This window comes from Tachyglossus aculeatus, chromosome 5, assembly GCF_015852505.1.
Source record: "Tachyglossus aculeatus isolate mTacAcu1 chromosome 5, mTacAcu1.pri, whole genome shotgun sequence".
NCBI lineage: Eukaryota > Metazoa > Chordata > Mammalia > Monotremata > Tachyglossidae > Tachyglossus > Tachyglossus aculeatus.
Genome location: NC_052070.1, coordinates 69,430,699 through 69,453,721, shown reverse-complemented (window position 1 = coordinate 69,453,721; position 23,023 = coordinate 69,430,699). Strand labels below are relative to the sequence as shown.

At 42.2% G+C, this 23,023-nt stretch overlaps 1 protein-coding gene across 1 annotated transcript in view; it reads right to left on the bottom strand.

The window, feature by feature from the left end:
- Positions 1-23,023, bottom strand: part of RAB8B (RAB8B, member RAS oncogene family) — an 88,363-nt gene that overhangs the window by 6,746 nt on the left and 58,594 nt on the right. The window contains exons 2-6 of the mRNA XM_038746438.1: positions 22,158-22,218; positions 18,971-19,031; positions 10,735-10,812; positions 9,685-9,774; positions 8,844-8,909 (exon numbers count right to left, since the gene is read on the bottom strand). Coding sequence (XP_038602366.1) covers positions 8,844-8,909; positions 9,685-9,774; positions 10,735-10,812; positions 18,971-19,031; positions 22,158-22,218 — 356 coding nt within the window. The remainder of the gene's footprint in view (positions 1-8,843; positions 8,910-9,684; positions 9,775-10,734; positions 10,813-18,970; positions 19,032-22,157; positions 22,219-23,023) is intronic.

The window sequence follows — 23,023 nt, the reverse complement described above, 5'->3', positions numbered from 1 at the left end:
AAAGGCTTTCCCTAACCCCTCATTTCCCTTTCTCACTCTCCCTTCTGTGTCACCTATGTACTCTGATCTGAACCCCTTTGTCAATTCCCTTATGTGCAATGTATTTTAATGTCTAGATTGTAAGCTCCTTGTAGGCAGCAATCATGTCTACCCTACTCTATTGCACTGGGCTCTTCCAGCTCTTTTCTATTTTTTCTACATTTTCTATTATTCTATTTTCTTAGTAAGTGCTCAATAAATACTACTGATTGATTTAACACTAACACTTGTCTCCAATTCTCAAAATCATTGGTAACCCACTCATGGAAGAGAAACCTTGTTTTGGGAAACCGAGAGATTAATATCGGTCTCCCCTTCTAGACTGTAAGCTTGCTATGAGCAGGGAACACGTCCACCAACTCTGTTATACTGTACTTTCCCTAGTGCTTAGTAAAGTAATCTGCACACACTAAGTGCTCAATAAATGCAATTGATTGATTTATGAAGATTTGTCAGGGCACTGGAAGTACCTGAAGTTTATTAAATGAGGTGGGTGGGGGGAGTAAATTAATTACAGCTCAATCTTTCCTTCTAATAGGAACAACTCTATACTGGCAAGGAAGAAAGTTTATAAGATCAGTGTTCCCAGAATGTTGTCTTTATGCTCATTCATTTGTGTGCAAAGCACTGTACTAAGCACTTGGGAGAGTACAATAAAACAATAAGCACACACACACCTGGCTCACAAGGAGCTTACAGTCTAGAGTTCACAAATAATGCCATTAATTTTTCCACTGCAATGAGCAAAGTGAAACTGCAGGAACGAAAATAAATTTGATTTAACACGTTTAACTTTCCATGGGCAAGGGACAGGAAACCTTGGATCACTAAGCAAAACAGCAGAAACCCTGGAGTCTGACTAGAGTAACTAGAACAGAATTTGCATGACTTTTTCTGGTTGGAAACTGCAGAAATGACCTCCTAAAAGTCTGTTAACAGTCCTGGTAAAGCAGATTAAAGAAAAAAGATGGTTTTACACATTAGGCTATTTTAGCTGGCCTAGACATTCCAATTTCTGTGCATTTTGATTAAAAAAATAAAAGCATTTAAGGGGACAGGGGCTCATCACCTATTAGGTTTCGAGGGTGTTCATGCATTCTGTATTGAACTTATAAGACTAAAAATCCAAAATGCAGCACAGTTCTAACCTCCTCCCTGTGCCTCATTCTCGCCTGTCCCGCCATCGATCCCTGGCCCGCTTCCTACCTCTGGCCTGCTCTCCCTCCACACATCTGCCAAGCTAGTTCTCCTCCTCCCTTCAAAGCCCTACTGAGATATCACCTCCTCCAGGAGGCCTTCCCGGACAAAGCCCCCCAGCTATTCTTCCACTCCTTCTCCCCTCCCCATTGTCCCCACTCCCTCTACCCTACCCCTTTCCCCCTCCCCTCAGCCCTTGTGTATATTTGTATATATTTATTACTCTATTTTGTTAATGATGTGTATATATCTATAATTCTATTTATCCATTTTGATGGTACTGACACCTGTCTCCTTGTTTTGTTTTGTTGTCCGTCTCCCCCTTCTAGCCTGTGAGCCCGTTGTTGGGTAGGCATTGTCTCTACCTGTTGCCAAATTGTACTTTCCAAGCGGGTGTACACAGTCAGCGCTCAATAAGATTGAAGGAATGAATGAATGAGGAAGGTAAACAATTTGGTGGTTCCTTTACAGATGAAGGGCTATGTTTTTCAATCTGAAATGCATTTCCTATTACTCTCAGCTGACCTTAATGGGACTCTTTATTTGATCTACACAAACACACCTCGGTTTAAGAGCCTCGGGACACACTTAAGAGATTATCTAAGGACGGTATTGTCTGTAACAGTTGAAACATTATCAACAAGGACTGAAAAAAGGAAACACCTTTACGGTGAAACACGCTGTCGACTTTCATTTATGTTTTTGAATGTATTACCCAAGTGTAACTACATTAGGTTAATGCAGCTGCACTTTGCTTTTCCAATGAAATCTCTCTGAGCCTCAGTTACCTCATCTGTAAAATGGGGATTAAGACTGTGAGCCCCCCGTGGGACAACCTGATCACCTTGTAACCTCCCCAGCGCTTAGAACAGTGCTTTGCACATAGTAAGCACTTAATAAATGCCATTATTATTATTATTATTTCCCATAAGGAGGAAGTTTATTTCGTTATAATTGTCATCTGTTTACTGAGGTGTCAGCATTTTTCTCAAACTAAAAACATGAGTGATGATCAATTCACAGGTTTCTTTTGAAAATTATTTTGCAGCTTTGTTTTTTTCAATAAAACAGACATAATTCCCATGTTTCAGGGTCAATAATGCCTCATCTTACTGTAATGTTTTCAAAAGCATCTTCAGGAAAAAAAGGACAAACACTCTTTTCAACTCAAATTTGCCTAGATAATAATTAATTATGGTAATCACGGTATTTGTTAAGTACTTACTATGTGCCAAGCACTGTTCTAAGCACTGGGGTAGATACAAGATAATCGGGTTGGACACAATTTCTGTCCCACATAGGGCTCGCAGTCCTAATCCCCGTTTTACAGATGAGGGAACTCAGGCACAGAGAAGTGAAGTGACTTGCCCAGGGTCACACAGCAGACAAATGGTGGGCCTGGAACTAGAATCCATGACCTTCTGACTTCCCAAGCGCTTGGTACAGTGCTCTGCACACAGTGAGCGCTCAGTGAGTGCGATTGAAGGAATTCTATTTATTTTATTTTGTTGGTATGTTTTGTTGTCTGTCTCCCCCTTCGGGAGGCCTTCCCAGACTGAGCCCCCTCCTTCCTCTCCCCTCCTCCTCCCCCCGCCTTGCCTCCTTCCCCTCTCCACGGCACTTGTATATGTGTATGTATGTGTGTACGTATTTATTACTCTGTTTTATTTGTGCATATTTATTCTATTTATTTTATTTTGTTGATATGTTTTGTTTTGTTGTCTGTCTCCCCCTTCTAGACTGTGAGCCCGCTGTTGGGTAGGGACCGTCTCTATATGTTGCCAACTTGTACTTTTCAAGCACTTAGTACAGTGCTCTGCACACAGTAAGCGCTCAATAAATACGATTGAATGAATGAACTCTATTCTATTCCAATTTACTATTCTATTTATTTCATTTTGTTAATATGTTTTGTTTTGTTGTCTGTCTCCCCCTTCTAGACTGTGAGCCCGCTGTTGGGCAGGGACCGTCTCTCTATGTTGCTAACTTGTACTTCCCAAGCGCTTAGTACAGTGCTCTGCACATACTAAGCGCTCAATAAATATGATTGAATGAATGAATGAATGTACATCTACTGAATGAGGTGACGACATCTCCCTTACTTCATACAAAATCTGTACAAGGCATAAGAAAACGCTTTTTATTTTAAACATCCTTAATTTTTTTTTTTTTTACGGTACTTGGTAAGCTCTTCTGTCCTAAGTGCTGGGGTAAATACAAGTTAATCAGTTTGGACACAGTCCCTGTCCCACATGGGGCTCACGCTCTTATCTCCATTTTACAGATGAAGTAACTAGGGACCAGAGAAGTTAAGTGAGTTGCCCAAGGTCACACAGCAGACAAATGGCAGAGCTGAGATCAGAACCCAGCCCCATGCTCTAGCCACTTGGCCACCACTTCCAATCTCCTACATGTTCCTCTCTGGTGTCCCAATTCTCACATCCAAAGAACTTTCCCAAGTTTCACCGCCCCTCAACCCAAGTCCCTCCCAACATTGGGAACTGTCTACTTCCTACCTTCCTTGCTGCCCACGCCCTGGCTAAAGCCTAAAAGAAAATCATTTTACTCATGGAGTCACCTGTCCCAGGTTGGTCTCGATGTCTAACTACATAGAGAGAAACTCGGCCTTTGTTTTAAAAAAACAGTGCTACTGACAGTAATCTCTAAGAATATGGCTGAAAAAACTTATGGGAATAATAGTGCCTCCCACAGTGCACACTTCTAAATTCATCTATGGAATTTATTATTCCATAAATTTATAATTATTAATAATAATGAGAAATTAATAATACATTTCTCTATTCCATAAATAGATAAATAAATTCATCTATGGAATTTATTAAGCACTTTGTTAAACATGAGAGTACAATTCAATAGAGTTGAAAGGCATGGTCCATGCTCTCAAGGAATTTACGGTCTAGTCAAACTGCAATTTATCATGCCCAGAACTTTTTTTTTTTTAACTATCTCTAAGTCTCATAGTTTTTGAACAACACCTATGCAAAAAGAGCCACACTGCAGTCCTCCAGGCTGTAAGCTCATTGTGGGCAAGGAATGTGTCTGTTTATTGTTACACTGTACTCTCCCAAGTGCTTAGTTCAATGCTCTGAGTGTCAAACTGAAATTTATTACGCCCAGAACTTTTTTTTTTTACTATCTCTAAGTCTCATAGTTTTTGAACAACACCTATGCAAAAAGAGCCACTCTATTTCTTATTGCTGCAGTCCTCCAGGCTGTAAGCTCATTGTGGGCAGGGAATGTGTCTGTTTATTGTTATACTGTACTCTCCCAAGTGCTCAGTTCAATGCTCTGAGTGTCAAACTGCAATTCATTATGCCCAGAACTTTTTTTTTTTTACTATCTCTAAGTCTCATAGTTTTTGAACAACACCTACACAAAAAGAGCCACTCTATTTCTTATTGCTGCAGTCCTCCAGGCTGTAAGCTCACTGTGGGCAGGGAATGTGTCTGTTTATTGTTTACTCTCCCAAGTGCTTAGTTCAATGCTCTGCATGCAGTAAGCGTTCAATAAATGACTGAATGAATGCTGCATACCCAGCTGTTACTTCCCAGCAATCCAGAGTTATGATACCCTGTTTATGGTTGTGCTTTGGTGCTTACCCTACCCATCTTCCTTGAAGTTATCCCCATCTTACCTCCTTCCCTTCCCCAAAGCACCTGTATATATGTATATATGTTTGTACATATTTATTACTCTATTTATTTATTTATTTATTTTACTTGTACATATCTATTCTATTTATTTTATTTTGTTAGTATGTTTGGTTTTGTTCTCTGTCTCCCCCTTTTAGACTGTGAGCCCACTCTTGGGTAGGGACTGTCTCTATATTTTGCCAACTTGTACTTCCCAAGCACTTAGTACAGTGCTCTGCACACAGTAAGCGCTCAATAAATATGACTGATTGATTGATTGATTGATTATCCCACCCGGTCTGGACCACCAGGCAGCAGCTCCTGGGAATCTGGGTGTCCTGCTGTCATTATTTATCACCTACTTGCCTAGCACAATTTTACTGGGATAGGTATCAATCACCTCAATTGTGAATGAACATATCTTGCCAGTTCCTAGATGAGGATGCTGATTAAATTGCTCAGAAAGTCAGATAATAATAATAATAATAATGACGGTATTTGTTAAGCGCTTACTATGTGTGAAGCACTGTTCTAAGCACTGGGGGGGATACAAGGTGATCAGGTTGTCCCACGTGGGGCTCACAGTCTTAATCCCCATTTTACAGATGAGGTAACTGAGGCACAGAGAAGTTAAGTGACTTGCCCAAGGTCACGGCTGACAAGTGGTGGAGTTGGAATTCGAACCCATGACCTCTGACTCCCAAGCCTGTGCTCTTATCACTGAGTCACGCTGCTTCTTATGGTAGGTCTGGGTTTGGGTTTCTAAGCACAGCCCTTGCAACCGTTTTAACCCCTATGGGCCCTAATCGAGGGGGTCTCTTCTTGGAATAAAGAGGAATACAGATTTCAAACTGCCAGCTTCAGCTTGTCTCTTCCTTTGCAACTGGAATAGGGCTTCTTTTCCCTCAATCAGTTAAATCTTTCGGACTACGGCGACTTTTCTAAGTATTAAAAATTGAGAGAAAGAAACCTGGCCACAACTGAGACCAATCTGACACCTTTTAGAACTGTGCTGAGCCAGGGGAATGACTGTGATGTAATTAACAGTGCCATTGAAATTAAGCTATTAAGAAATTATCACAAGTCTACCTGTCAAATAAAGCACATTGTTAGGGAGACTGTATATATCCACCCTATTGTCACCTTATTAAAGAGCCTGCCTCATGAATATCCACAACTGCTAAATACAATTTTCCTTCAGGGCACTGTGGCTAACCCATAGCAAACACTCACGTTAAGGAAATCTGTTCACTGGATGACAGTTCAAATCTCTCCAAGAGTTTTAGAATAAAACTGTACAGTGATTACTGCCTTTCAACCATAACTGATTATGACAAAATGCAAATGATTACAAATAAGTATGCAAAGCCGTGCTGGATCTGTTGCTCAGAGTTCTAGTTTCCCAAATACATGGGAAAAATGAATTTGAACTATTTCTTTTATCTGTGACTTGCTGTCAGATGATGACTCATTAAGAAATCTATTATAAGGTTAGGCATCTGAAACCACCAGCTAAGAGTCAATAATAATAATTGCAATGATGATAACTGTGGTATTTGTTAAATGCTTACTCCGCATTTTACAGATGAGCCCCAGGGAAGTGAAGTGACTTGCCCAACTTGCCCAAAGTCACATAGCAGGCAAGTAGCAGGGCCGGGATTAGAATCTAGGTCCTTCTGACTAACAAGCCTGTGCTCCATCCACTACCCCACGCGACTTCTCAAAAAGCAAAAAACCTCCTCCAGGAGGCCTTCCCAGACTGAGCCCCTTCCTTCCTCTCCCCCTCGTCCCCCTCTCCATCCCCCCATCTTACCTCCTTCCCTTCCCCACAGCACCTGTATATATGTATATATGCTTGTACATATTTATTACTCCATTTACTTATTTATTTTACTTGTACATATCTATTCTATTTATTTTATTTTGTTAGTATGTTTGGTTTTGTTCTCTGTCTCCCCCTTTGAGTCTGTGAGCCCACTGTTGAGTAGGGACTGTCTCTATATGTTGCCAACTTGTACTTCCCAAGCGCTCAGTACAGTGCTCTGCACACAGTAAGCGCTCAATAAATACGATTGATTGATTGATTGATTAATCGTGCAGCAGCTCAGAGGTCGGGTCGATGCAAAACCAGCTTCTCCACCAGACAGTTGTATGAATTCTCTAGAAACCCCCCCGCCTCCCGCTCCCAACCCTATCATCATCACAGGTCCCAAGCTTCCACCATTCCCTGTGCACTGTGGGCTGCAGTGATTTCAAATAAATTTTATTTATATATATTCATGTCTGTTTCCCCTGCTCTAGACTGTAAGCTCGTTGTGGGCAGGGAATGTGTCTGTTTGTTGTATTGTACTCTCCCAAGCACTTAGTACAGTGCTCTGCATGCACTAAGTGCTCAATAAATATGATTGAATGACTGAATGAAACGCTCCAGAGCATCCCCCGGGCCTGCCTGTCCACGGGATGGCTAAGCGGATCCACCCCACTGGGACAGCAGGGTCCTCGGCATTCTCCTCTCCCCTCTAGAATGTAAGCTCGTTGTGGGCAGAGAATGTGTCCGTTATATCGTACTCTCCCAAGCTCTTCCTACAGTGCTCTACACATAGTAAAGCATTCAATAAATACAACTGACTGACTGTGAAGAGTGGCATGGCAGAGTGGATAGAGCATGGGCCCAGGAGTCAGAAGGTCATGGGTTGCCATCCCAGCTCCGCCGCTTGTCGGCTGTGTGACTTTGGGCAAGTCACTTCACTTCTCTGGGCCTCAGTTACCTCATCTGTAAAATGGGGATTAAGACTGTTAGCCCCACGTGGGACAACCTGATGACCTGCTTAAAACAGTGCTTGGCACATAGTAAGCGCTTAACAAATACCAATATTATTATTATTATGGGTTCTAATCCCAGCTCTGTCACTTGTCTGCTGTGTGACCTTGGACAAGTCACTTCACTTCTCCAGGCCTCAGTTACCTCATCTTTAAAATGGGGATTGAGACCATGAGCCCCACGTGGGAAAGGGACTGTGTCCAACCCAATTTGCTTGTAACCACCCCAGCGCTTAGTAAGCCTGGCAAATAATAAGTGTTTAACAGATACCACAATTATTATTATTAGTATTGACTGGCTCTATTGAACTACACACCTGCCTCCCTGGGACTCCACATCAGCTCTCCTTTGTGTCACTGAGGGATCTCCATCCCAACCTGCCTCACAAAACCCCAGTGGGACAGACAAAAGCAAGGGCAGCCTGGAACCACCTTCACAAAACCTTGTGAAGACTGCAGAGATTAGGACAGTGCTTTTTACATATAGTAAACACTCAAAAAAATACCACTGTTTGATTGATTGGTGGCTGCTCCTGAAGAAAGTACCGAGTGGCTGGGGTTGTGACTGTATTCTAAGCTGCAAGGAGCCTGAAATCTCGCTCCTCTAGCTACAATCCCTTTCTTACCTTTGTTTCATCCCTATGTTGTGTTAGCGTTTTGCTCAGACTCTCCCTGTTTGTCTGTCACCAATCCCCTCTCTCACTTTTTATTTTTAAATTGTAAGCCCTCTTAGGGCCAGGGACCATATCTCTCATTATTTATTCTTTCCCAGCACTTAGAACAGTTCTCTGCACCCAGTAAGCACTACAGATTTATTACTCTACTTATTTTACTTGTACATATTTACTATTCTATTTATTTTGTTAATGATGTACATTTAGCTTTAATTCTGTTTGTTCTGACAACTTGACACCTGTCCACATGTTTTGTTTTCTCGTCTGTCTCCCCCTTCTAGACTGTGAACCTGTTGTTGGGTAGGGACCGTCTCTATATGTTGCCAATTTGTACTTCCCAAGCACTTGGTACAGTGCTCTGCACACAGTAAGTGCTCAATAAATACGATTGAATGAATTAACACTAGTACAATAACAATAACTGTCCAAATTGTTATCACTGAAGATTATAATCTCTTACCTCCTCTACATTTATGCTGGATTTTGCACTCGTCTCCAAGAATTTAATCCCATAATCAATCGCTAACTAGAAAATAAGTCAAAAACATTTCCATTATGGTGACAGTTAGAGTATTTACACACAGCAGCAATTTTTACATTTACTAACAAGTTACCCATTTTCCCCTGAGTGCTCTCTTCTGTTCATTAACTATCAAATCCTTGCTCATTGTTCCAAGATTTCTATTTTAAGGGGGCAGAGGAGGGGAGTTCTTTGCCCTTTCAATTCAGCTTAGTTTATCAACTACAAAATTTGTTGGTCTGCAGAGCCTCAGGGCTGGTCTTTTGTTACTACTTTTATAAAAAAACAATTTGCCCTTAATTATGAAGTTTCTTATAAATAATAAGAAAAAAATTTCTCCAAAGCTCTCTGGGTCACAGATGTTTGGACTTTCAGTAGTGACAAGAATCGAGGGCTGCACCGAGGTACTAGGCTATTTTTCAAAACTGTTATTTAATAGGGGGAACCTCTCCCGCAGCTCCAACTGTTAGAGATTCAGTGCATTTTCAAGCAAAGGGTTTAGAAGACAGAAGCTAGCACTGTGCAGCAGCCATCCATAGAGGCCAATGGGGCTTTACAAAGAAAACTGACACATTCTTTTGGAATGAATCATGACCCCACAGTAGAGGAGCAGGATCCCAGATACTAATTTACAGAATTCAAGTATGGATTATGGATCCTTATAACATGATACCCATTTGAAGGGAGGAACACACATGCACACGTATAGCTTCTAGGAAACAGAACAGGTAATTTAATTTGGGAGTTGCTAAGGGGAAACCTTTACATTTCATAATCTTACCTTCTCTCCTCTTTCTTTTGATACTTGTCTTTTGTCATTCATATCACATTTGTTACCCAAGATCATTCTTTCTACATCCGAAGAGGCATGCTAGGGAGGAAAAGAAGACCTTATAAAAAACTGTTTGAACTTTTAAAAATTAATTTAATGATCCCCTAGCCACATCAAAAGCACTTAGTACAGTGCTCTGCACACAGTAAGTGCTCAATAAATATGAGTAAATGGATCAAAAGCACAAAACAAGGCCATGTGCCTGGCAAAAAACCAACTAAATAGCAGTTCAAGATTCTGCCACAGCAAAAGAAAGTGTTAACAAGACAAGGGAAACCAAATAATCTGTCTTTAGACTGCCAGAAAACCATGATTTTTAATTATTTGGCTGAATTTATTCTAGGGTTTAAGTCTGAAATACAGTTCATAAAGATCCACCCACAAAATGGTGACTAGATATTTTATTATTGTGATCTGTAGTGATAGGAAAAAAGTAACCTGGATTCAGGCTCACTTGAAAAGAAAACTCTTTGTAGATAAATTCAGACTATATTCCTTTTCGGGAAAGACCGGAAAGATGAGAAATTCTCCATGCCCACCAATTTATAATGAAGTCTAATTCAGACAACATTTTACACGTATTCAAGTGAAATGTAGGAAGCGGGGAGGAAGAATGTGGGCAAAATTCTGGGCTGAGATCTAGACAGATCTCAAATTAGTTTGCTACCTGGAGAGACATCCTTTTGACTTTAAATTACATCAGGACTATAAGAGAAACAGTGATTTACCACTTCTCAGAATTTATTTTTAATCAGGTTGATTGCTCATGAAAAAGACAACATGGAGTCCTGCAGACTCAATTCCTCTATAATTATATAAAAACTCATCATTAAAAATTATCAGGGCCTAACAAAGCTATTTTTTCTACTCGAACTTTGCTTCTAATATCTAGGCAATCTGGTGGAAAAACAGAAGCAGGTTTTTCCAACTCATGCAAAAGTTTGTTTCAAACACCATCCATCACTCAGCAGTTAAATAGCAGAATAATTTCCCAAATACCTCTTCAATGTTTCTTATCCAGTTTTTAATGTTGTCAAAAGATTTTTCATTTGTGATGTCATACACCAGCATAATTCCCTGATAAAATATTAAAGCATTTATTAAAACGCTGCAAATTGGTAATAACATTGCTTCTTATTTAATAAAAGTTTTTATAAAACCCCAAACTACCTTTTAGAAAGTGCTACAAAACGTTTACCAAAGTTAATCGATGTCTACTAGGAAAATAGCCTTTTCATCCCGAAGTTGAAGCAAACATGCCATCTGCTTTTACTGAATAAAATTACAGTCGGTTGGACTGAAGAAATATTTGATTAAAAAACCAGGAATGAACATTTTTACACTATAATAGAATCATTTTTGTAAACACACCAACATTTCTCATGACAATTAGTTTGGAATCCCCAATTGATGGAACCACCCACACTTTAATAAAGTATTTTTTCATCATTTCCTTTCCAATTAGCTGATCTCAGTATTGAACACAAGACACCATATCCATTTGGCCTGGCAATACATTTATTAAACGGAGCCAAAGATTTCCATCTTTGACAAAAAGACCCTTTTACATTTCTTAGAATTTCACAATCATAACCAAAAATCTAAAGGTCAAAGTTTGAAATCAAACATTATGAGGCTGAATCTGCCCTTGGAGAGCTGCCTGAAGTCTGCTGAGCGGCAATTATGTGGATTTTAGTTTGCTTGGGAGTGTGAATCCACACACTTGTATGAAGCAAAAGGATAATTCACAAGGACTTAGTGCTGTTGTGCTAGAGACAGGAGAGTAGGGCTCACCATTTTGCTGTAATTCAACGTCTTTCGATCAAGATCTCAAGACACTCTTTAATAGTTATTTAATAATAATAATAATAATAATAATAATGATGTTGGCATTTACTAAGTGCTTACTATGTGCAAAGCACTGTTCTAAGCACTGGGGGAGGTACAAGGTAATCAGGTTGTCCCACTTGGGGCTCACAGTCTCCATCCCCATTTTACAGATGAGGGAACTGAGGCTCAGAGAAGTTAAGTGACTTGCCCAAGGTCACACACCTGACAAGTGGCGGAGCCAGGATTAGAACCCACGACCTCTGACTCCCAAGCCCGGGCTCTTTCCACTGAGCCACGCTGCTTCTCGATGGCATTTAAGGGCAACTATATCACTTTATACATTCCTATCATCATTCCAGTTTTATAGACGGAGAAATAAAAGGCCCGTGGAAGCTTAAGTGATTTCTGCAGAAGATAGAGATAAATTTAGAAGTTTCTGTTCTCCTTCCTATTTAGACTGTGAGCCCAATGGAGAACCTGATATATCTTGTACAGTGCTTGGCACAAAGTAAGCACCTAACAAACACCACAGTTATTATCAAGAAGCATCCAGGCTTCTTTGTTATAATCAACATGCCTTAGGAGAATAAATAATAATAATGGCATTTGTTAAGTGCTTACTATGTGCCAAGCACTGTTCTAAGCACTGGAGAATGCCCCATTCAGCCAAGGAGAGGGAATCATCATCATCATCATCATCATCAATCGTATTTATTGAGCGCTTACTATGTGCAGAGCACTGTACTAAGCGCTTGGGAAGTACAAATTGGGAATCACTAATGCTTATGAAAGAAACTTATTGAAAGCATCTTAACAGATCCATTTAGATATTGATATCTATCCTGTCACACAGTTAATCCCTTTAGGTTATCAACTCCCTTGAGGGCAGAAAATGTGTCTTTTTTTTTTAACTCTTTATTCACTTAGTGAAGTGCTCAGTAAAGTGCAAATCCCATTCACTTAACTTCCGGGCCTATCAACCGTTTATATTTGGTTAAACTGTTTGTGGCAGTCTATTCCTGGAGGGCAGGGAGCTTGCTTTTTTGATAGACCCTCCCAAGTGGCATTTATTGAGCACCTACTGTGCTGAGTGGTTGGGGGAACTAGAGAAGGGGAGAGAGCCCCTAGACCTGCAGGAAGATAAGGGGCACAGGATCATCTCAGTCAGTCAATTATACTGATTGAGAGATGACTGTGTGCAGAGCACTGTAATAATAATAATTATGGTATTTGTTAAGCACTTACTATGTGCCAGGCACTGGACTGGGTGGATACAGGCAAATCAGACTGGACGCAGTCCCTGCCCAGATGAAGTAACTGAGGCCCAGAGAAGTTAAGCGACTTGCCCAAAGTCACACAGCTGATAAGTGGTGCAGCCGGGATTAGAACCCATGACCTCTGACTCCCAAGCCCCCACTCTTTCCACTGAGCCACGCTGCTTCTCTAAATGCTGTGGGGCTGAGGGTGGAGTGAATATCAAGGGCTTAAAGGGGAAGGAGTTCCAGGCCAGAGGGAGGACATGGACAAGGGCTTGGCAGTGAGACGGCTGAGATCGAAGTACAGTGAATAGGTTGGCATTAGAGAACTGTTGGGTAGGGACTGTCTCTATATGTTGCCAACCTGTACTTCCCAAGCGCTTAGTACAGTGATCTGCACACAGTAAGCGCTCAATAAATACGATTGATGATGATTAGAGAAGTGAAGTGTGGAGGATGGACTGAAGTAGGACTAGTAATAATAATAATGGTATTTGTTAAGTGCTTACTATGTGCCAAGCCCTGTTCCAAGCGCTCACAGCCTAGTGGATAGATCATGGACTGGGAGTCAGAAGGACCTGGGTTGTAATCCAGCTCTGCCTCTTGTCTGTTGTCTGACCCTGGGCAAGTCACTTCATTTCTCTGTGCCTCAATTTCATCTGTAAAATGGGGGATTAACACTATGAACCGCATGTCGGGTTTGGACCGTGTCCAACCTGATTATCTTGTATCTCCTCCAGTGCTTAGTACAGTGCCAGACAAGTAGTAAGTGCTTAAAAAAAATGCCATAAAAAAAGGCAGCCCCTTAGCATTCTCAATAGTATTTATGGAGCACTGTACTAAGTTCAGGGGCCATTTAAATGGCCAGAAAACATTAATGCAGCTGCCAAAAGACCTTTTCACTGAGAGCTAATTAGTATGTAAAACACCTAATTCTATGTGCTGCAGACCACCCCAGGGTGGTGAGCTAATCAGCATTCAGGAGTAGAGATTCGAAATAAGGACTCTCTACCTTCTGCTTCAAAAGCACAGTTAGAGCTCTCTCCTCTCCATTTGTACCAATACTGCCACTAGAAGGGAGCCAATCACATATAGAAACATTCATTCAATCGTGCCCTACCTCCTTCCCTTCCCCACAGCGCCTGTATATATGTTTCTACAGATTTATCACTCTATTTTACTTGTCCATATTTACTATTCTATTTATTTCATTAATGATGTGCATTTAGCTTTAATTCTAACTGTTCTGATGACTTGACACCTGTCTACATGCTTTGTTTTGTTGTCTCTCTCCCCCTTCTAGACTGTGAGCCCGTTGTTGGGTGGGGACCGTCTCTATACGTTGACGACTTGTACTTCCCAAGGGCTTAGTACAGTGCTCTGCACAAAGTAAGCGCTCAATAAAGACGATTGAATGAATGAATGAAACATATTAGGAGGGTAAAGCATTGTCTAGAAGAGAAAACTGTGGTATTCTCTGTGCAGCAATTTTTTTTAACAGCTAGTACGATGGACCTGGATTTTTTTTAAATAATCCGTTCAGTCCATGCTCTTGGTTCTGCACATTCAAAAATCTAACCGTTGATGTGAATCACACTGAAGAAACTGAAGCAAATCTACAGATTTTGCCCCACCCACCAGGTCCTTGACAGGTAGTCAACGTAACGATGGTGCCACAACTGAACTATACTTCAAGTAGAGCTGTGATGTTCCAGGACGATTTATAAAGATTGTGCCTAATTCTCCTACAGGCTGAGTTTATTCCCTATAGTGAGGTAGCCATATTAACTCTCGAGAGAAGCAGTGTGACTTAGGGGATAGAGCAGGGGCTTGGGAGTTAGGAGGACCTGTGTTCTAATCTTGGCTCCGCCACATGTCTGGTGTGTGACCTTGGGCAAGTCACTTGACTTCTCTGGGCCTCATTTACTTCATCTGTAAAAACGGGGATTGAGTGTGAGCCCCATGCGGGACAGGGACTGTGTTCATTCATTCATTCAATCAATCGTATTTATTGAGCACTTACTGTGTGCAGAGCACTGTACGAAGCGCTTGGGAAGTACAAGTCGGCAACATATAGGGACGGTCTTTACCCAACAATGGGCTCACAGTATGTTCAACCTGATTGACTTGTATCTACTCCAGCACTTAGAACAGTGCTTGGCACATAGTAAGCACTTAACAAGAAACACTTTAGATCACTAAAATACCCTTCAAGACATGCTGCACACAGAGTGTATCACTGCTGCAAAGGCATAGATCGCTAAATGGTCCCCTAATGAAAGTTAATGCTCAGTCAATCAATCAGTGGTATTTAGAGTGTTCTGCACATGGTAAGTGCTCAATAAATAACGATTGAATGATTGTGGTAAATCCCAGAATAGAGGATAATCAGCTCAAACACAGTTCCCACTATACCCGGGGCTCCCATTCAACCAGTGCAGTGGATGTGAATAAAGGACGCTTGCAACATCTCTGAAGACAGAGACTTTGTCTACCAAACTCTATTGTACTGTACTCTCCCAAGGGTTTAATACAGTGCTCTGAACGTGATAAGTACTCAACAAATGTCACCGATTGATTCATTTATTGACCAGTCAATTAATCGACTGATTGAAGGTCCCGTCGGAAGCAGAAAGGTCAATCCAAAAGATTTTAATGTGTGAGGTAGAGCCTACTAAAGCTCTGAATAACAACTCAAGGCATCACGGCCTAGTAATCTCGCAAGTGGACTATGAATCTCCTCCTTCACCACAAACTAGAAGGGAGAATTCTGCCGAGTCGCTTTAACTCTGTTTTAATTCATCGGTAAAATATGTGGTATTCAGAACATTATTTTCATTTTCCTCTCTATTAATCTTCTTATTTGAGCTACTAATAATAAACATTACAATGTTTGGGTTTGACTTTCAGGTTCTTTAATTTTTCATTCCTGTCTGCACCTCTGCTTGAGGTCACGGTCGAAAGAAACCAGAAAGTATGAAGAAAAAAGTGGCAGCGAAAGGTTTGGACAATCCACCAATTGGGTCATCTGGTCACTACAAAAGCACAAGCATATTTATGGCCCCAGGGGACCTGGATCCCCGTGGCCGTGAACTGTCCACCTGACGTGAGCCTGTCCACCTGTGAGGTTGACATCATCATCATCAACAACGGTATCTACTGAGTGCTTACTGTAGGCACAGCACTGTACTAAGCACAATACAACAGACCACACCGAGTTTTACAGTCTAGAGGGGAAGACAGACGCTAATAGAAATAAATAGTTTAGAATATATAATTTAAAGATACGCAGGCCAAACTACTTTGGAGTTGAGGATAGGGTGAATTTCAAATGCCCAAAGGTCACCGACCCAAGTGCAAGGCCTGGTTAAGCAAAGGCCTGGAGGTAGAGGAGTGCGGTCCTGAGGCGTCATCAAGAGAGTGTGTCCTCCTGCCTCTAAGTACTACCACCACTGACCTGGCCAGACTTCTCTTTCCTTCTAGTTTAGCATAAATCCGTTTCTTTTTCTACTGCTCTCTCAGTGACCATGTTTAGAATAATCATCCTTCATTTAAGACCATCATTAGAGTGAACATCCTACGTTGTGTTGAAAAGCAATGCTTTAATGGAAAAAGCTTACTGCTTAACGGAAAAAAGAGGGGCCTGATAGTACAGAGGGCCTGGGTTCTAAACCTCACTCCTCATTCTCGGCTTCAAGGCTCTCCATCACCTCACCTCCTCCTACCTCACCTCTCTTTATTTTTTTTGATGGCATTTGTTAAGCGCTTGCTATGTGCAGAGCACTGTTCTAAGCACTGGTGGGGGGGGATACATGGTGATCAAATTGTCCCACGTGGGGCTCACAGTCTTAATCCCCTCTTCTCTCCTTCTACAGTCCAGCCCGCACCCTCCGCTGCTCTGCGGCTAACCTCCTCACTGTACCTCGTTCTCGCCTGTCCGGCTGTTGACCCCCGGCCCACGTAATCCCCCTGGCCTGGAATGCCCTCCCTCCGCACATCCACCAAGCTAGCTCTCTTCCTCCCTTCAAAGCCCTACTGAGGGCTCACCTCCTCCAAGAGGTCTTCCCAGACTGAGCCCCCTTTTTCCTCTCCTCCTCCCCATCCCCCCGGCCCTACCTCCTTCCCCTCCCCACAGCACCTGTATATATGTTTGTACAGATTTATTACTCTATTTTACTTGTAAATATTTACTATTCTATTTATTTTGTTAACGATGTGCATTTAGCTTTAATTCTATTTGTTCCGACAACTTGACACCTGTCCACGGTTTGTTTTGTTGTCTGTCTCCCCCTTCTAGACTGTGAGCCCGTTGTTGGGTAGGGACCGTCTCTATATGTTGCCGACCTGTACTTCCCAAGCGCTTAGTACAGTGCTCTGCACACAGTAAGCGCTCAATAAATACGACTGACTGAATGAATGAATTCCCACTCTGCCTCTAACGTGCCGTGTGACCTTGGGCAAGTCACTTCACTTCTCTGGGCCTCAGTTCCCTCTTCAGCAAAATGGGGATTCAATACCTGTTTTCCCTCCTACGTAAGACTGCGAGCCCCTTTTGGGACCTGATTATCTTGTAACTACCCCAGGGCTTAAAACAATGCCTAGCACATAATAAGCGCTTAAGGAAACCTCAGTGATTATTATTATCATCATCATTATTTTATAATGTTCCAAGCCTGGAATGGGGAAAAAGCTTAAAAACTACTTTAAGGAAGCTCCTCTCCCCACTCCCTACCTCAACAGCACAATTCAAAGCTTGACCATTTAAGTTCAAGCAAAGCTAATGTCAGAAGTGAGGCCAGAAGCCCCGGCCGCTGCATTGGCTCCTCGGCCTCCCTGTCTGACAGCCTAGCCTCAGAGGTGGCAGGCAGACCAGGTCAGATGGGAAGACCCATCTCCTTCTGGCCTGCCATTCACTGAAACCAAAAATCACCCCAGTTACCAGCTCGAATTCCAGCAGGCAGCTAGTTAAGAGAAGGGCCAGGAGTTAAGACACCAGAAAGGGAATGCTGGAAGTATTCCAATTCCAAGTTCAAAGCTCTCCATCACTTCGCCCCCTCCTACCTCACCTCCCTTTTCTCCTTCTAAGCCCAGCCTGCACCCTCTGCTCCTCTGCTGCTAACCTCCTCACTGTGCCTCGTTCTCGCCTGTCCCACCGTTAACCCCCAACCCACATCCTTCCCCTGGCCTGGAATGTCCCCCCTCCACACATCCGCCAAGCTAGCTCTCTTCCTCCCTTCAAAGCCCTACTGAGAGCTCACCTCCTCCAGGGGGCCTTCCCAGACTGAGCCCCCTTTTTCCTCTCCTCCTCCCCATCGCCCCTCCTCTGCCCTACCTCCTTCCCCTCCCCACGGCATATTTATTCCTCTATTTATTCTACTTGTACATATTTACTACTCTATTTTATTAATGATGTGCACATAGCTATAATTCTATTTATTCGAACGGTTTTGACACATGTCTACATGTCTTGTTTTGTTGTCTGTCTACCCTTTCTAGAATGTGAGCCCGTTGTTGGGTAGGGACCATCTCTATATGTTGCCGACTTGTACTTCCCAAGTGCTTAGTACAGTGCTCTGCACACAGTAAGCGCTCAATAAATACGATTGAATGAATGAATGAATGAAAAAGTATGAAGGAGGGGACAAGTACTCTTATGGCTGTGAGCTCACTGTGGGCAGGACTGTATCTGTTTGTTGTTATAGTGTACACTCCCAAGCACTTAGTGCACATAGTAAGTGCTCAATAAATACGACTGATTGATTTATGGCTGGTGAGGGATGAGGGGGAAGTGGCAGAAGAAATATCAAGTCGGGAGTGAAAAGTCAGAGGAATGCTTCTTCCTCCTCAAGTCAACAGCACAATGAACACCCACTTTTTTAATGCCCCAGTGGGTATGACAACATGAAATACTTTACATATGGAATTTGAGGTAGGGTCCTAAAACAGCTTATAATGATTCAAAATAACGCACAGCGCTCAGAAAGAGAAAAACCTCCTGAATTTCTAATTTCCTTCTTTAATCAAGAAGGCTGGTTCTTTTTTTTTTTCCCTAGAACCACAGTTGGGAATCACATCTTGAATCCTATAATTTTGACAAATTAATGCTTTACTTTCACTTGAATAGTTACTGACTCCTAAAACACACTCACCATGGCTCCTCTGTAGTAGGCTGTTGTGATTGTTCGGAACCTTTCCTGGCCTGCCGTGTCCCTGAAATTTGAAACAAAGAAGGCAGTGATTTTAGTCTTTAGAAGTGAACTAGCAGGTACAGTGCATTACATAAGGCTATTCCAGGAGTTTAATGTTTCCAGAAGAGTGAAGTAAAGAAACCAGTAGAGTCTGTATAGCTTTTATAGTCAGTAGGTAGTGCTGGGCATAAAGACCTGACAGGAAATCACACAGGTTTTGGTAAAAAAATCTTGATCTCTCTGAACTAAGAAGCAACAGGAATATATCTGAACACTGCAGGAAATTGGCCTGAAATGTTAGGGCCAAAGCACGTGGGCGGGAATAATGGATTTAAATGTTCCGACTCCCAGCGGCACTGTTATAATCCATTTTACTGGGATTTAATGAAAGACAATTGCTTCACTTGACTGAAAGTCTGACTTCTATGCAAAACAATCAATCAAGCTGGACTTACTACTGTGCAAACTGCTCACTGGAGTGCTTGGAGGTAATTCTGCAGAAGGAGCTTTTGAAGCAATGGAGCCCATTATTAAACCGGCTGGCTGGAGTGCCCCCCAAATCCTCAGGGCATCGAAAGTCAACAATAAGCATAAACAACTTCCAAATACCTAAGTTTGCTTTTAATTGTTGGTTTAAGCGTATAGTCAGTTGTGAAGCGAAGACTGAAGCGCTGGATTCCTTATCGACCATAGACTTGGAAAGAAATCTGCCGGTACTGTTTCTGAAAATTAGCAAAATCGAAGTCCCGAGGCTGGATCCCTTACCGGTCTAAGAACCGGAGATAAAATCTGCCGGTACTGTTCCTGAAAATTAGCAAAGCTTGCCATTAAGGCCTGGCCTAGGCATTCCCACAGCTTTGGGGCAGTTTCAATCAGTGTTCTCCCTAAGGCTATCTTTAGCACTATACTGATCATCTGGGCGTTCATTCAATCGTATTTATTGAGTGCTAACTTGTGCACAGCACTGTACTAAGCGCTTGCGCAGTAAGGTTCATGGTGCCCGCTGCCTTCCTTCTCTTCCTTCAGGGAAGCAGCACTGCATAGTGGATCAAGCATGGGCTTGCGAGTCACAAGATCATGAGTTCTAATCCCAGCTCTACCACTTGTCTGCATTGTGGCCTTGGGAAAGTCACTTCACTTCTCTGTACCTCAGTTACCTCATCTGTGAAATGGGGATTAAGACTGTGAGCCCCAAGAGGGACAGGGATTGAGTCCAACCCAATTTGCTTGCATCCACCCCAGTGCTTAGGATACTGCTTGGCACATAGTAAGCGCTTAATACCACAGTTATTATTATTATTCCTTCCCCATTGGCCTGGCTCCTCCTCTTTTTCCAGTGTCTGTATTTTTGCCCTAATCCTCTTTGTTTTTTAACATGCTTTGCCCAGTGAGAGAGTGAGGAAGCGGTGGCTGTTGATGGTTCCAGAAACCTTCCCTTCCCTACCAAGAGGGCTTTTCCTTAGTCCCAGCCCCACTAATTTACAGCATGGGGGAAGGAACGTCTGCCCTCTTAGGATTTACAGTGTGACATTTACTCATCTGCTGTATCAAAGTTGTGGTTCTTTCTGCCACTGACCCTTTTGTCCCTCTATCGAACCCAACCCCCATAACAGATAGCACTTGCTGGAACCTTTTGGAAATCCAGTTAAAGCAAAGACACAGCCCATGAGAAATGTGAATAGGAGCTACAGAAATTAGAAATTTTATCTTTTTTGGCACAGAAAAAGTTCAGACAAGGAGAAAATGAAAAAAAAATACAAATCTGTCAACAGAGGGGAAAACAGGGAAATAGTACTCTGGAGACTGGAGAAGCTTTAACAGATTTAGTTCCTATTGTGGGGAGGGAGGTGTCATATCGTTGAGAAAAAAAGGGAGTTGCTGGAAAACTTGGCAGGAAAGCAGCTGAATAGCTGTATCCACTCATCTCTACTCAACAATTAGAAGCTCACCAACAGTTTCCCAGAGGACTACTGCATTTGGGTTTCCTACTCCCAAAGTCAGTATCATTCCAACGTAAGTGAGGAATTCTCTCTCCCCAACTTTTAGAAAATACTAAAATGAAGAGTTCCATGAAACACAGAGCAACTGTTCTAATGGTCCTCTTCTGCTTCAACTGGGGCCTGTAGCCGAGCAGATAACTCAGAATTGGAAATGGACCAGCCATGTTGCCACTACTACAGAATCATTTGAGAAGCAGCATGGCCTAGTGGAAAAATCATGGGGCAGTGGAATCAGGAGATCTGGGTTCTAATCCCAGCTCTACCACTTCTTTGCTGTGTAATCTTGGACAACCCACTTGACTTCTCTGTGCCTCAGTTTCCTCCTCTGTAAAACAGGAATTCAATACCTGTTTTCCCTCCCTTTTAGACTATGAGTCCCATGTGGGACAGAGGCTGGGTTCAATATGATCATACTGCACCTACTCAGTGCACAGCATGTACACAGCACTTAAACACCACACTTATTATTGGGGGGCTCTAACAAAATCTAAAGGAGAAACTAAAATGTTACTTCTCCTTTTTGCTCTCTTCCTTGCCTATCCAGATTTCTGTGAATTTTGACAGCCCTTACCCCCAAAACAGGCATAGACCAGCACTAGGAAAAGGACTTCTCCATAGTCAATGCCATTTTTACTTTCAAGAAACACCAACTGTGGCTTGACAAAATCTCCCGGGAATCCCCTAGCCAAAGACACACATAAAATATGGGAGATATTGGGGAAAATATTTTTCTGGTCAAAAAAAGATTTCCTCATTTCTCTATTCTTGTGGGAGTGCCAGAAACACTTTCTTCTTCCACGTGACAATGCTTTCCTCTTCCACGTGTCACTCTCATGCCCCTTCATTACCTGGTTTATTAAAATGTGAAGTACTCTTTCCTAAAAAAAATCATGAAATCAAAGATATTGCCCTAATCCAATCCCCTCTTGTGGACCTGCTACGAGCTGGCTCTTGGCACGAGATAAAATGGGGCAACAGCTGGGAAGCTCTCTGCCAAAATGCCTATTTGATACCTAACTCATCCCGCTACACTATACCTCTGCTGCAATTCAGATGGTTCTGCCCTTTTAAGACACCATCATTTACATGATTTAAATCACACTGTTCCGATGAAGAAGTTCTAGCATTGGGCTTTTGTAACATCTTACCATATTTGGAGCTTGATTTTCTTTCCGTCTAGCTCTATCGTTCTGATTTTAAAATCAATTCCTGTCAGAAAGAAAAAAATAGATATGTCAAGTTTTTGAACATATTAGGAAAAGAACAAAGATTTCCATTGAATTTAAGATTCTCCAACGCGCTGGAAAATGTTTTGGATTGAGAGAGGGAATGAGTGGTATGTGTTCCCTGAATGGTTTAACTCATGCTGAGGAGAAGAATTTTTGCTACCCTGCAGAGAACTTCAACATTTCAAGATGACTCACAGCCGAAGGGCGATGACCTGGAGGGTGGGGAGAAGACCCAATGTGCATTTCCCCCAGGAGGAATCAGGCTCTTACTCTTTTTTTTATGGTATTTGTCATGCGCTTACTATATGCCAAGCACTGTTCTAAGCGCTGGGGTTGATAGAAGCTTATCAGGGTGGATAGAGTTCCTGTCCCACGTGGGGCTCATAGTCTAAGTAGGAGGAAGTAGGATTTAATCCACATTTTACAGATGAGCCCAAGAGAAATTAAGTCACTTTGCCAAGGTCACACAGCAAGCAATTGACAAGAGTTGGGATTAGAACCCAGGTCCTATGACTCCAAGGCCTGTGTTCTTTCCACTACGCCAAGGGTTTAAAGTACAGCCCTTCCTCTAACCCTTCCAATCTGTCCTAGTTCCACCATGGTTTCCAGGCATTTGAGCAGTAACGTACTAAGTGACACCCTGGGACCCCCAGATGATAGCCTACCCTTTCTATAGTTTCACGTTAATATTTGATCACTACCAAAAAAAAACCCACTTGCTTAAATTCATTTTACCTAAAATTTTCCTTCCCATTTTGACCTACTACATTCTGAATTCTCCTTCC